Here is a 16,784-nt window from a genome sequence, read left to right on the forward strand (position 1 = left end):
AGTATGTGTAAGATTTTTTATTTACATTTCTTTGTTTGTTTGTTTTTAGGACAACAGTATCTCCAGCAGAAAAGATATCCAAAGATGCCATTTTAAATGGTAAAGAAATCTTTGTTTTTGAAACTAATGAAGACAGCAGAAGTCAATGATTCATTTGAATTATTTAGGCTGACATGTTTACTGCTCCAAAATATTAGAAATGTTTCTCAAAATAAAATATTTTGTGTTCAAAGGGGGAAAAGTTTCTGTTTTTTACCCAGACATTTAAAAAAAATATATTTTAGAGCAGTGAGCACAATACCGTGATACAGTGAAACCGTGATATTTTTATCCAAGGTTATCATACAGTCAGAATCTTATACCATCCCATGCCAACTTGTGCGTCAGTTCCAATATCAACACACATTGATCGTTGTGAATGACAGTCAAAAAAAAAAGTGATATATGGTAAATATATGGTAAAAACAGGGACAGACTTAACCAATAAGCAGCCGCTTAGAACCCTGGGGAATTAAAGGGCCCCGACCAATGCTAAGAAGCCTAAATTAATCATATAGCTCTTTTATAAAGATCATATGTTGTAAAATCTATCTATAACATTAAGATTTTAACCTTAATACTTCTTTTCAAATCCGGGGGCCCCCATGAATAGTGGGACGTTCCTTCCATACTGCACGAATAACAAATATTACTAATTACCTGTACATAGTTTGTGAACTTTAATTTTACATTAAGAAAGTAAAGGTTCCACTTAAAATATATTTTTAACAGGCAGTTTATTTACAAAAAACGAAAAACTAAATCTACAGAGAAAAAAAAAATTTATAGAGAAAGAGAGTGTTTTGGGCCCCTGGAATATCTTAGGGCCCCCAAGTCCGGCCCTGGGTAAGATCACCAGAACTTTGCCTTTTAACAACTGTGACAACGTTTTAAGTTAATCAATTAATTGAACATAAATGTACAATATTATATTTATATTACAGTAGAAATGAATATATTTGGCTCATAAAACTGGAAAACAGGTAGAGAGATATTGTTTTTAAGTCACATGCATATAGAACAAAGTACGAGCAAAAGAGACATTTTATTTATTGATTAAACAATACTTTTTCTTTATTTCACAAAACTATCCATCTTAAAATATCCCACATCCTGGGCTAGAGCTGTGCAAACTAAAATAACACATTTTATTTCACTTATATAAACATACAACTTCAGCTAGAAGTACACTAGTTGCTTTATAGCAGACAATTAAGCGGTGAATGAAATCTGTCTCAATGAAAGCCAGCATTATAAGTTTAGTTTGTTTAATATATAGTTTAACAGTCAATCAAACTGCCAAACTGTGCAGATATATTCGTATCACTGTAATGATGCTTTCTTAGCTACTGTTTTCTCGTTGCTATCATGCGTTTTTGCTATTGAGATCACATTGAGAGCACATATTTACATATTCATATAAAATCAGCGATATTGGGTTGTTTATACTTGTAAGTTTATACAGTATAAGCACTGTGTCTTCTGCAATAGCTATTTCAATTAGCAGTGGTAGAGTTTAAACTTGAATTGACTTGGGTTTCAGATCAGCTGAACAGTTAGTTCAATCAACCCAAGTCTGCTGACTAACCTTGTATGACATTTGAGGACGGAACTACTTTTATTACCACACTGGCAGATAAGTTTATTAAGAACAATGCACTTAATTTAGAAGTCCCAAAGAAATAAGACTAAATTATCGAATATAATTTTCTCATAAAGAAATGCTATCTTGATTTTATTTATATTTGTACATGAAATACGATAAAATACTTAGTAAGAAAAGGATTTCTGCAGTCTGCATGAATGAAAGTGCTAAAACTTAGCTCCTTGCACTTCAATCTGGGTTTACTGAAGAAAACCTGTACCATTAAGGTGGATTAACTAGGCAGTTCAGTTTCAGTTTAGTTTGCACCAATCTTGGGTTTTAGATAATAGGTGATGGCAGCTTTACTTTACTACACTAACTGACTCTGAGTATATGTTACCTCCCTTTTAGGAATGGGTTTGACTTATCCTGCTTTCTCAAGTTTGACATTCCTCCATTTCTGAAATGAAAAACCCAGAGTTTCCCTCATGTCAGAGTTAACAAACTCAGAGTTGAAGCTTAACCTCCTATCTGTATCTGGGACAGCCATGTGTTTACAACCTTGTGCTGTTAAAGTTATGACCATTTATGTTCGCAAAATCTGCCAAACACATTGCTGACACTGAATCCGCTTGTTAAGTCGTGACGTATCGGTGACGTATGGAATACGGTTTCCGGGTCCAAGATGCTACTTATTTGAATTGAGAAAATAGTAGTTTATGGACACTTTTTAATTCCCATCACACAATAAAGTGAATTTGATATAAAATCATGTTGTACACATCAGTCTCTGGACTTGCTGCATTACAAATACCAAAATTTTAACCATTTATAAAAAATGTATCCCTTTCTGGTCATCGGATATTAGGCATGGATACATATATTGCGATTGGGATTTTTCGAAAGTATTATACCGCTTTGTAAACGTTTATTATTACCACTTGACGAGTCTCCCCATATATTTTAATACAGCACTTGGACCCGGAAGCCGCTTCATGTGACGTCTCACTTAACAAGCAGATAAAATAAGTGTTGGTATGGTTTAAGAATGGTTAGTCTGTCACCGTTGCCTCTCGATATCACTTCTGGCCATTTAAAACCAATTTAGTAACTAATAAACCACACCAAAACCAGAAACCAGCATTACTAAACTCAAATATTGTTAGCTATACCCTGCAAAAATGTACACATTTGCATCAGGGAGGGAACAGGAAGTGCAGTGTGACAGACCAAACATATGGTGAGCCCCAGGAGCAGTTGTTGCTTTGCTGAACAAGACCAGGTTGAAAGGAGCTTTGTAAGATATAATAACATTCTCCTCAGTTTCATAAAAACCAGCCAAACCCAAAGGACAGACCACACTGTGACTCCAGAGAGGATATTAAACTTGAAATGAAGCCTTCATCCTTTTTGAAATGCACTGAAACCGTTTTTAAAACTGTATCCAATTTCTGGGAGCCATCTCCAAGACACCAATGAGCTCAATATATTGATTTACATTGCACTAAGCTTTGCTGGAGGCCAGACTTGAGGATCAGAGCTTCAGCAGAAAACATTGAGCAACCTTCTGCTACTATAACAGAAAAAAATCAGGCAGAAGACAATCAAACTTGGTAAACTGAAGGTTTTGAAAAGGTTTAATATACAGTGATCCCTCGTTATTCGCAGGAGTTATGTTCTTAAAAAGAACCCACGATAGGTGAAATCCGCAAAGTAGTCTGCTTTATTTTTCACAATTATTCTAGATGTTTTAAGGCTGTAAACCCCTTCACTACACACTTTGTACACTTTTCTCAGACAGCCATTACTATTTTCACACATTTCTCTCTTGTTTAAACACTCTCAAAGTTCAAACCTTCATTGAAAGATAAGTCCAGTATTATAAAATTAAACCAAAGATCAAAACCTGTTGTCAGACGCAAACATTCATCGCTGTCAGCAAAAGGTTCATCAAGCATTTTAGCTTCTGATAATGTTGGCATCCAGCGTAATGTTACATCACAAAATCGAGGCAGTAAGGGGTTGAGCTGTAATGTAAAAGGTCGCACATCGGATGCGCCGCGCACATGTAGGCATGGGCCGGGATAAGTTTCTGACGGTATGATAACCTTGGATAAAAATATCACGGTTTCACGGTATCACAGTATTCTGATTACTGATTTCTGATTTGAAATATTTTGGAGTAGTAAACATGTCAGGCTAAATGAATTATTGACTTCTGCTGTCTTTATTAGTTTCAAAAACAGATTTCTTTACCATTATAACAGCATCTTTGGATATTTTTTCTGCTGAAGATACTGTTGTCCTAAAAAAAACAAACAAAAAAATGTAAATAAAAAAAATCTTACACATACCTTAGGAACGGTATTACAGAAAATTTTGGCGGTTTTAAAACCTTGACTTTTCCAAACCGCGGTATATCCTGAAAACGGTTATCGTCCCATGCTTACGCATGACAGTTGGAAGTAACACACACCATATGTGCACATTCACATGTTATTTAAAATTTAATTATTCCGATGGCGCTCTGTGGCGTGGCAGAAATATGAACAGTGTCCCGAGTCGTAGCTGGGCACAAGCCTCCGACTTGCGGCGCCAGTGTGCGTACCCTGTTTACAATTCTAAAATGCATGGCACGCCGTGGTGCAGGGCATCCGGTGTGCGAACCCCCTTATGATGGTCTTGCTGTGGACAGTTTCAACCCTTTTTGCATCCTTGTTTGAGCTCACACTGCTAACGATCGACGATTTATGTTAACTCGACAAGCTGAATGCATTCTGTACTGTACAGGAGACACGAAGGACATTGATTGACAATGGTCTACAGCCAATCAGGATGCAGAACACAATGCGCTGTACAAAAATACATAAAAATAAGCATGTGAAATTGCACCAAAAAAATCCACAAAACTGCGAGGCTGCGAAAGGTGAACTGTGAGGAACCACTTGTACATCAGATGCTGCAACTAAAATACCAGCTAAATAAACCCAAGACATAAGGTGTTAAAAGTGATTGTGGTAATGTGCGGCAACATATAGCACCGAAGTACTCATGGCGACCCGAGTTCAATTCCTGGCTCGAGATTCTTTGCCGATCCTTCCCCTCTCTCTGGTCCCCATACTTTCCTGTCTATAATCTCCACTATCCTTTTCAATAAAAGGTTAAAAACCCCTAAAAATAATAATAATAATAATAAAATCATTTTGTTAAAAAAAAGAAACGTACCCTTTATTTAAAATATTAAAGTTGTTAATTAAATTACAAAATTTTCAAATTTTGAGATTTTACATCTTTAAGATTACAGTGGGAATGACTTATGCATAAAGACCTAGTACTAATAATATAAACTAGCTAATATTATACATATATAATATTATATCATACTACAGTACTTTGTTCAATTATTTGTTTTTAATGAAACAGTATTTTCTGTATCAAATTTAGTGAGTGACTTTATTTTTAGTTATTTTACTTTGATTTTTTTTGCCACATCTTGCAAATTCTAGACAAAAAATTGACATTTTTAGATTCTAAAAGCTCAAATTCAACAAAAAGAAAGACCAAATTACCTTTAGTTCATTTGGTTCCTGTTTTAGAAAGGGCAAGTGATGTTATAATCAGATGGATCAGAATATGTGTCACTAGAATATAACAAAGCCTGTTGTAAAGTATTGAAGTAACTATTAGTACACAAAACAACTTTAGATTATTGAGATTTTACATCTTTAAGATTACAGTGTGAGGGACTTTCATGCATAAAAACCTAGTACAAATAGTATATACTAGCAAATATTATACACATATAATTTTATATCATACTACAGTACTTTATTGTTAAATAATTTTTAATGAAGCATTATTTTCTGTATCAAATTTAGTGAGTGACTTTATTTGTAGTTATTTTACAGTGATTTTTTGCCACATTTTGCAAACTCTAGAAAAGAAAATTGACATTTTTAGATTCTAAAAGCTCAAATTCAACTAAAGGAACACCAAATCATTTGTTTTGGAATTTAGTTCATTTGGTTTCTGTTTTAGAAAGGACAAGTGATGTTATAATCAGATGGATCAGAATATGTGTCACTAGAATATAACATAATCTGACATGATATTAAAGAGGATTGACACTAATCTGCAGATTATATACGCCACATATCACCTCACATATCTCTAACCCAATAATAACCACTGAAAAAACATGGACATTTAAGTATACTTTAAAAAAACAGCTGCAGCTAAATCAAGATGAGGCTAATAAAACCCTGAATTAAACCTCAAACTAACCTAACGTTAGTAGGTTACAGACTGGTTGTAAGTGACATCACGTAGTCAATAAATATAAGTAATAGAGATTTATGTACTGCTTAACCTTAAAAATGCTCTTAAATAAAGTTAAATACTTAGTTAGCAAACGTAGAGCTAATGTGCCTAGCCGAAATGTTAGCCTCTTGGGTGGCATGATTTCCCATCAACCTGCTTGAATAATTGAACACTGGTGTTATGTTTACCTCAGCTCAATATAACCATCGCGATAATCAGACTGACAATGCTCAAACTAGTTAGATCGGATTGTACTAGTTAAACTAACTCACCTGCCCGCAGTGGTCAAAGCCAAAATAGCTCTCGGCTAGCCACTTCTGTAATATCCCCAAAATATCCGTAATAATCTAAGAATTCCAGATCAGGATTTCTTCGGGATGGTTTAAATCGTGTTCGGGAAAAACAAAATGCCGGTGATTAGTCCATCATTCAGTTAGCGTGTCATCTGTACGACACTGACACACTCAACAAGCCCTAGCATGGCTGTGATGGGTCGGGCCGGTGTATGAGCGGTTGATAGGCAACCCACGAACTGTTTCTCAGCTGGGGCGTCGTCCAAGATCGGCCTTTTCCGGATTCAATCGATTCTGGTCTGTTTTGTTTTCGAACGCTCTTGCTCTCGTTCGAGGGCCATTCGGTTTTAGTCGGATTTGCTCGGAATTGATCGGTCACACTCGTTCTATTAAACGATGTTGCCACCTGGTGGAAGTTTATTCTGTAAAACAGGTAATTGCACATTGATTAGAACTGTGTGTGATTGTGTGTGTGTGTGTGTGTGTGCGTGTGTGTGCGTGTGTGTGTGTGTGTGTGCGTGCGTGTGTGTGTGTGTGTGTGTGTGTGTGTGTGGTTACAAACTATTTATATGGGCTGAATTGAAACAAATTAAGTTGAACATTACTAAATGTAATTTGTTTGAATGAATTCAGCTGATATAAATTGTTCACAACCACTTATCTTCATTCATTTTCTTTCGGCTTATTTCCTTTATTCATTAGGGGTCACCACAGCGGAATGAACCGCCAACTATTCCAGCATGTTTTACCCAGCGGATGCCCTTCCAGCTGCAATCCAGTACTTGGAAACTCCCATACACTCTCAAATTGACACATATACTACAGCCAATTTACTTTATTCAATGAACCTATAGCGCATGTGTTTTGACTGTGGGGGACACCGGAGCACCTAGAGGAAACCCACACCAACAAGGGGAGAGCATGCAAACTCCACACAGAAACGCCAACTGGCCCAGCCGGGACTCGAACCAGCAACATTCTTGCTGTGAGGTGACAGGGCTGACCACTGAGCCACTGTGTCACCCTTGTTATACTGTTTTGAATGTAATTAAATTTTCCTTTGGCTTAGTCTCTTTATTTATCAGGGGTCACTACTGCAGAATGAACCGCCAATGAAATTCATATTTTCTGTACTGTAAAAAGTAATCTCCATATAGTTTGCACTAGGGTTGTCATGATACCATAAATTTAAGCCACGATACTATACTGTCTGCCGAGCACGCAGTATTCTTAAGGACATCTCTCACCCTGCTCACAGACTGTTTTCTCTCCTGTCTTCCGGCAGGCGCTTCAGGCTCCCCCTGACAAAAACCAGCAGACTGAGGAACAGCTTTTTCCCCAGAGCTGTCTTCCTTTTGAACTCTGCCCCTCACTGACTCCCCCCCAATACACCCCCACACTCCTCTAACTTATACTCCTCACAATCACTGCACTATTTAACATTTGCACATTTAAATTTGCACATATTCATTGCACTGATTCATTTATTTGAACTGTACATACTGTACATAGCATCCTGTACATATATTCATTTATTGTAAATGTGTTCATAGCTAATACAACCTGTATATAATGTTGATAGTACATCCATCTGTAAATATCACCATAGTTTTTTTATAACTGCACTTTATAACTTATACCTGTATCCTGCACTTGCTGCTATTGCACTGCTGGTTAGACCGAAACTGCATTTCGTTGCCTTGTACTTGTACATGTGTAATGACAATAAAGTTGAATCTAATCATCTAATCTAATACCAGCTGAAGTATCACGATACCAAGTAGTATCGGGATACTGTATTAATTCATAACTCAAATCAACGAAATAGAGCAAATTGTCAGACAGTGGAGATGTACAGACAGCAAAGTGTGGGGAGCAGAGACAGGGGAAGGATTGGCAAATGACCTCGAGCTGGGAATCGAACTCGGGTCACCGCGAGCACATCGGTGCTAAGTGTCGACACACTAACCACAGATATTTTGTATCTGTACATTTCCATTTCTCTTTGTATTGAATGTTTTATTTGTACAGTTATACTGTGACTGTCTTGTTATTACTGTAATAATAATAAATAATTATATAAATAAACCATTGACCACACCTTATGATCTATCATGACTACAGAGAACTACGAACTGTCTAAATCGACGGTTCTGTTTTCAACTTCGATTTGCCGTCATGCTGACCAGTCCATTCGCTCACTTATGCTCCATCTTTCCATTAGTCAACAACATCATAGGCTACTAATGTTATAAAGGAAAGGAGTGAAGATATCAGTGTTTTCGGCCATAGCTTATTTTATTTAGTTAATGGCTCATTAATCAGCAACTCACCTGAACTATTGTAGGAGCTGTTAATGACGATACTATTGTTTAGAAAGTACAGTGGCATTTCCAATATTTTGGAGCCATCGCGGTGAAGTATATAGTAAATGCTTTGTTGTTATTGCAATAATGTGTTATTTTTTGTAATAAGTGTTGCTTTTTGTAATAAGGAAAATGAAAGTATTGTACATTTATTTTATTTTACGACCAGGCAACATTTTTCCAATCTTCTGTTTTCCAATTTTGGTGAGCCCGTGTGAATTGTAACCTCAGTTTCCTGTTCTTAGCTGACAGGAGTGGCACCCGGTGTGCTCTTCTGCTGCTGTAACCCATCCGCTTCAATGTACGAGTGTTTATTTGAGTTACTGTCGGCTTTCTATCAGCTGGAACCAGTCTGGCCATTTTCCTCTGACCTCATCAACAAGGCATTTGTGCCCACAGAACTGCCGCTCACTGGATATTTTCTCTTTTTCAGACCATTCTCTGTAATCCCTAGAGATGGTTGTGCGTGAAAATCCCAGTAGATCAGCAGTTTCTGAAATACTCAGACCAGCCCATCTGGAACCAACAACCATGCCACGTTCAGTCACTTAAATCACCTTTCTTCCCCATTCTGATGCTCGGTTTGAACTGCAGCAGATCGTCTTGACCATATTGAGTTCAGGCATTGAGTTGCTGCCATGTGATTGCCTGATTAGAAATTTGCGTTAACGAGCAGTTGGACAGGTGTACCTAATAAAGTGGCCGGGAAGTGTAGGTTCCACAGGAGGGGATATCCTACCCTCTAGCGGCTGTGCAAACATCTTCATCTTTAGAACATGTCATTTTTGTCGAGCTGCCGGATCTCTGCGTTTTCGGTCCTTTATGAATACTATTTAGTTATGTCAGTGTCACTTTATAAAAGTGACCACATTATACAGCAGTCAGCGTAAAGCCTGACGCAATCAATGCGTCATCACTGTCTGAATAATTATAAAGAAACTGGCAACGTTGTCGGAAAGGGGGACTTTACACTACTATACAACTTTTATCACCACAGAGTCATTATTCGCATGGCACACATTATAAACGTCAACAAGGCGGATGGAAAATGTACTCCATAGTGGAGCTCAAAGGTGTAAATTGTGGATATCGCTGTGGCTACTGTGGCAATGCAGGAGGTAAAGCTTCATACGGTAAGTGGTGCTGCATGGGTAAATAAACACAAAGTATTTTACAAAACATATTACAACCCACAATAACTTCACTTTCGTGTACAGTCTTAATTATTTTTGTGATTTAACGCACTGTTTACTATTGTAAGAAACGTTTAAAGCGATAGTTTTGCATAATAAATATGATAATTGCTTCGATTTGCTGAGGGCTTTTACCACAATAGGAAGTGCAAATGAAATGGGTGTTACCGGGTTATTTTTATTATTTATTTATTGCATTATTATTTTTCTATTGAACAAATAGTAATGTACAACAACTTGGTATTATCAGTACATCTTCACATTACAAGATTCAAATAAAGAATAATTTACATACATAAATAATAGCATTGCATAATAAAAGTAAAATAATAAACAAATAAATAAATAATAGAATTGCATAATAAAAGTAAAATAATAAACAAATAAACAATTTTAATAAAATAAATGAATAAATTTTCTATCAAAGAAAGATTTTTTTATTCGTCTTTTTGTTTTGATTTTATTATACCACGGCTTTTACGTAAGAGAATGCTTCCAGGTTATTTAAAAGCGTTGAATCTCACCCTACTACGGTGAAAATTTTGTTCATGAATATTAATTATTTCCTAACGACGTTTCGCTTTTCTTTATTGGAACTTCCAATCACATAACCTTATTAATATTAATGATAGTATTAGTATTCAAAAACCCACCCACTAAAATCAATTCAGACCAATCACAGAGGCGCACTAGGCGAACGTCATGTCGCGTAATTAATATTCATGAAGCAGCCCTTTCCAATAGTAGGCTTCGTTAATGCGTTCCTGGGCGCAGCTGAGTGAGTGTGGAAATGGCAGCGGGTGGATCGTACAGTATAGTGGAGTATTTCGGCGGAGATGATGGCTATCGTTGCGGTTACTGTAAACATGAAAACGGCAATTTATCACACGGTACGTAGATGTTATTTTAGTACCGATGGATTGTGGTAAATATTCCGTGAACTGACAGCATTTAAGGGATGCCGGTGTTTTGACTAGCGGTGACGGTTTCGAAAGCTGAGCATGGCTTTTCAAAATGTTCATCTAATTAATGTTATTACTTTCAAATGGATTGCTTGCATTTTAAATTGCAATGTCGATTATATATAAACATTAAGTTTATCTGTGGAGTTTGTGGCGGATCGTGAAGATCCCTTCAGCTGGCATCTGAAATGAAAGGAGCAATTTTAATAACTGAAAAAGATATTAATAGGAAATACATTTAATATAACAGATGCGTTATTCATTCCTTTCTGGACTGATTAAAGTCCTCATATGACAGTTCACATCTTTACAAGAAGAGTGTTTACAAGATGAAGTCATATATCTGTTTCTTCACCTTAAAATTAGGTATCCAAAGTCCATGTTTCATGATTGAGGTAGTTAAAGTTGGTTTTATATTCACACATTCAGACTTTCTCCTTAATAATATAATTTCAGAAAAGCATTCTTTGCAGTTTATAAATAGTCAAATCATATTAGCAGCCAATGACTATCAAAGTACAACATTGATCACAGTCAAATAAATAGGGCTAATGTTGTTTTGAAGTCATATTTACATATTATTTCAGACTGAATATTCAAAGTATCATGAGAAATATTATAGTAAGTGTGTCACAAGTTGTCATTGAATGAATATGCGGATATAAAACCAACTTTACCTTAATTGTTTTATGTATTGAATGTGATGTTTATAAACTTTGCCAGGTTGCATAGTTTATAAAATTAAACATTTAATTCATTTACATATGTAAAGCAGAGATTTCAACCTGACACTCATAATTATGATCATCCTCATGTAAGGGATGACATTTTTCATATTTTAAATGGAAAATATTTAGGTACATTATTATAAGAGACTGTATGTATTTACTGTACTTTGGATTTTTTTTTAAAAACATTTATTTTAATAATCATTTTATTGATTATTTTATTACTAAAATAATTTCTCAGTGAAGTATTTCTAATGTGTTTCTGCTTATTTGTTTCTTTATTTTTTTCCACCACACTATTTTCCTCTAAACATTTTTCTTGTTTCCCGGACCGTGTTTATTAACCACTAGAAAGTTACTGTGTTATTCAGACAAATCCTGTCAATTTAGTTAGTGTTCAGCAATCTTGTAAAAGGCTGAGGTAATTGCAAAAGTCTGGTGGTCTAAGTCATGGTACACTGTAAAAATATCCATAAGTTAGCAGCTTGTCATATATTTTATGATTCATGTTTTAATTTTTTTTATTTATTTGATGGTTTTTAGTTGCATTATGGGACTTTGATCTTTCTTCTAACAACTCCAAAATCCCCCAAAAGTCTGTAAAAGTGACTTTTATTGACATTTTTAATAGTTTAAAGTGATATATTGCCTGGTTTGGTGTTGCACATTACAGTACAAAAAGCCCTGTAATAAACTGTCATTACATTTTTTGTTATTTTACAAATTTATCTCTCTATATATCATTTATTATACATTTTAATATTGCAAACTACTAAAATGTCAATAAAAGTCACTTTGTTAAACTGTAGAGTTGAATTTTCGACATCAAAAGTGCACAGAGCAGAGATCAACATCCCATAATGCAATTCACAACCATGAATAAACGGAAAACACACTTCTTGTGAATCCAAAAATACGGAAACGGTTCATTAACAGATATTTTTAGCAGATATCTATCTATCTATCTATCTATCTATCTATCTATCTATCTATCTATCTATCTATCTATCTATCTATCTATCTATCTATCTATCTATCTATCTATCTATCTATATATATATATATATATATATATATATATATATATGTATCTATCTACGTATATATATATATATACACACACGTATGTATGTATGTATGTATGTATGTATGTATGTATGTATGTATGTATGTATATATATATATATATATATATATATATATATACATATATATATATATATATATATATATATATATATATATATATATATATATATATATATATATATACACATATATATATACACATATATATATATACACATATATATATACACATATATATATATATATATATATATATATATATATATATATATATATATATATATATACATATATATATATACATACTTACATACATACATACATACATATATATGTGTGTATATATATATATATATATATATATATATATATATATATATATATATATATATATATATATATATATACATACATACATACATACATACACACACACACACACACACACACACACACACACACATGTATATGTATCTACTATTATCATCTTCCATTTCCATATTACATATTGTATGTCGCTCTACCTCAGAATTGTTTACTCACCTCACTCTACCCCCCTCTCATCCCCTATTTTGCACTACTATTTATTTATTTATTTATTTAATTATTTATCATCTGACATTTACATATTAGATCTTGTATATATCTCTCGTTCTACCTCAGAACTCTTTACTTCACCCCCCCCCCTCATCTCCTATTTTGTACTACTGTTTATCGTCTACAGTTATTTCTACTGTAACTTGTTGTTTAGTGTGATTTTTGTTTTGTAAGGATACATTTACATGTTTGCACTATATCTCATCACACATAATGTACATTGTATATGTGTACAGTGACAATATAAGGCATTCTATTCTATCATCTGATTGTTAGGCTGCACAACACCCACTAACAGTCACATTCAATGTTTCTCGATTACCCTAATGATGATGTTACACCGCTCAGTGTAGAAATGGTGCTAAAAGTGGCAACGTAAGCAGATGAGCAAGGATTGGACTGCTGCTGTGTTGTAATTGTGGGAAAGTTAGATATAAATAGTAAGCAAGCCTATGAATGAACGTGCTGGAGATACAGTAATCTGATCCCAGTAATCTGCTCCATGCCACATAACGTGTATGTCTGGGAAGGAAGCGTGCATCTAATGCTAATCAGTGACAGTTGTTTACATTTGTGTTTAGCGGATGTCCTCAACAACATGCTTGGATGATTGTTATTATAGAGTCTGTGTATGTAATGATGATGGTCTCAGTAACTCCTTTGACTGATCTTGCACTAATGGACTGACTTATATTTCAGTCTGTCTGTAGGAGAATGGATTCATTGATCGCTTAAGGGTTTGAAAGTGAAAGCAAAATCTCATGAAATCAAAACTAAGCATATTGATTTTGTTCGCTCTCTTTGGTAGTTTGGTGGTGAATGATTCATCTGTGAATGTCATTAAGAAAAATAAATTAGTTTGCATTTAATTGAAATCTAAAAAAAATGCACTTCCTGTTTGTTTTCAGTCGAATTCTCAGATAGGTTGTTTTCAATCATGTGGTTCTGCTGACAAGCAAAATACAGATGAAGGGCAGGAAGTAAAAAACTGAATGGGAGACAGAAGAAAGTCTGTATTTTTGCAATTTGAAACCATATTTCAAAGGAGATATAAATAGAAAATAACCACAGATGTTGGGCACGATGCTTATAGAGGATGGAGTTTTCTACTGAACTAAGATATATTTGCCTGTCATCAAGGGGGTAGATGCTGTATAAGCTATTATGTTGCATGAGGAAATACTATAGTGTTTTGAAGCATACTATAGATCAGGGGTTCCCAAACTTTTCACTTTTCCGAGACCCCCAAATTAACAATGTCAGTGTCTTGCGACCCCCATTTTTGTCAAAGGTGGTTATAAATGTACAAACGTTGCCCACACAACTATAAGCCTATATAAACATGAGAATATTGACAACACAAAAATGCACCAGTCTAATAACCATATAGTTTTTTTATAGTCATTTATTACTTAAATTTAATATTAACACCAAATATCATATTTTTTAAGTATTAGAGTGCCACAACAGTTGTCAGAGAGTTGATCTCAACACCCCGCAGGGGTCGCAATCCAATGGAAAACAAAAATAAAAAAATAAAAATAAAAAAATTGAAAGGCCGATACATTTTTTTTGTTTGTTGGTTCTTTAATGTAAATATTAACTTTTTATTTATTTATTTATTTATTTTTTTTAAACAAGTGTTTTTATTAGTTTTTTCTAATAATTACCAAAGAACACAACAATAATAAGAAATACAAGGAATAAACATTATAATACAAAGAAAATAATGGTTATAATAATTAAAATAAAGAAAAATAGATAATAAAATAAAAAGTTAATATAAAAAAAAACACCACTATTAACTATCTTCTGAGGGATAATATATTGAATTATTACATTAATATTAAATTAAATATGGTAATTCTTATATTTTAATAAAATTTATTTGAGTTTTGGAAATCACCAAGCGACCACTCGTCTTTGCCCGAGGGGGTACCGACCCACAATTTGGGAACCACTGCTGTAGATAATGACATTAATTAAACTGTCATAGTAATTATATTTTTGCTGGGATACGACACAACTGTAGTAATAAACAAATTATTCAGTAGGCAGTTATTATACACCATTACAATGCACCACAGTTTACACTATTGGAGGAGAAGGTTTTGACGCGGCGTGTCAGAACATAAAAAAACGAGCATGAGGTGTTTTTTTTTTTTTTTTTTTACAGAGATGCGTCATTCTCTCGCACAACAAGCCAGAATGAAAACAAAGAAACCACCATGTTTACATACAGAGCCGAGAGATTACACTGAAATAATATATACATATAATAACAATAAATTACATGTAGCTAATACCATAAATGTAAGCATTATTGAGGAAATCAAACAGCAACTGAAATTGAATGGCTTAAATCAGGGATCACCAAACTTGTTCCTGGAGGGCCGGTGTCCTGCAGATTTTAGCTCCAATCCTAATCAAACACACCTGAACAAGTTAATCAAGGTCTTACCAGGTATATCTGAAACCCCCAGGCAGGTGTGTTGAGGCAAGTTGGAGCTAAACCCTGCAGGGCACCGGACCTCCATGAACGAGATCGGTGACCCCTGGCTTAAATGGTTCACCCCATATTAAAGATGTTTATTCACGATTATATTATACACCATTTATCCTCCGTCAACTGGTTTCAGACCTTTATGAGTTTTTTTTTTCTGTTGAATGCTAAGGAAGAAGTTCTATATGACCATTGACATCCAGAGTACACTCTCAGAAATAAAGGTATAAGAGCTTATTTGTACTTAATATTAGTACCTCAAAAGTATATATTAGTACCTAAAAATTTTAAGAGGAACACTTGTGTACTTTTTATGTACTAATATGTGCCCTTGAGGTATTAAAATGGACCTTTTCGGTACAAATTTGTACCTGTCACCACCCCAGTCACAGCTCGTGTACCTTTTATTTCTGAAAGTGTCGGAAAAACAAATACTATGGAAGTCAATAGTTACAGATTACCAGCTTTCTTCACAATATCTACAACAGAAGAAACAGTCAAACAGGTTTGGAACAAGTAAAGGGTAAGTAAATAAAGAGAGACTTTTCATTTTCGGGTGAACTATCCCTACAGCATGACTCTGCAGTATGTAGAGGTGAATGACTCGTAATAAGCTTCTGACTTTAATCACTCATCAATTTTATGCAATGAGGTTGCATTATACCAGGCTAATGCTTAACCAATGATCGTGATGGCATTGTGTCAACTCAAGGCACACAGCCTCATTCCAGTGAGAATATTATAGTTTTCTTTTAGTTGTTTTGCTTTTAGTTACTGAGTCCGAGTAGAGCATTGGTGTGTTTAACAGTGCAATAATAAATCAGAGGTGTAGCTTGGACCATGTCTCTGTTGTGTGACTAATGCAGAGTTCACACCACACAGATTTTGTGACATCGTCAATAAATGCCCAAAATCAGAGGCAAATCGGTGCTCCTTCAGGCATGCAGTATAAACAGTCCAAGATGTGATTAGAGAGAATCACTGATGGCCTGGACATATTTGGCATGCTAAAGCTAGGGCTGAACAATATATTGTTTTGAGCCACATTGCAGGATTAGATTATTTATGAAAGATAAAAAAATAGAAATAAAAGATTGTAAAGATACTAA

General features: G+C 34.6%; 2 protein-coding genes across 3 annotated transcripts in view; one reads left to right on the forward strand and one right to left on the reverse strand.

Moving 5' to 3' along the window:
* Window positions 1–6,454, reverse strand: part of tmem63ba (transmembrane protein 63Ba) — a 75,846-nt gene extending 69,392 nt beyond the window's left edge. For both annotated transcript variants that reach the window (XM_056470850.1, XM_056470849.1), the window contains exon 1: window positions 6,217–6,454. The gene's annotated coding sequence lies outside the window, so the exon portion shown is untranslated. The remainder of the gene's footprint in view (window positions 1–6,216) is intronic.
* A 4,101-nt stretch (window positions 6,455–10,555) lies between these two features.
* LOC130240010 (arginyl-tRNA--protein transferase 1) overlaps window positions 10,556–16,784 on the forward strand; it is a 125,991-nt gene continuing 119,762 nt past the window's right edge. Inside the window, exon 1 of the mRNA XM_056471426.1 lies at window positions 10,556–10,686. Within this exon, the coding sequence (XP_056327401.1) occupies window positions 10,587–10,686 (100 nt within the window). The 5' untranslated portion in view covers window positions 10,556–10,586. The remainder of the gene's footprint in view (window positions 10,687–16,784) is intronic.

Source organism: Danio aesculapii, chromosome 13 (genome assembly GCF_903798145.1).
Source record: "Danio aesculapii chromosome 13, fDanAes4.1, whole genome shotgun sequence".
Taxonomy (NCBI): domain Eukaryota; kingdom Metazoa; phylum Chordata; class Actinopteri; order Cypriniformes; family Danionidae; genus Danio; species Danio aesculapii.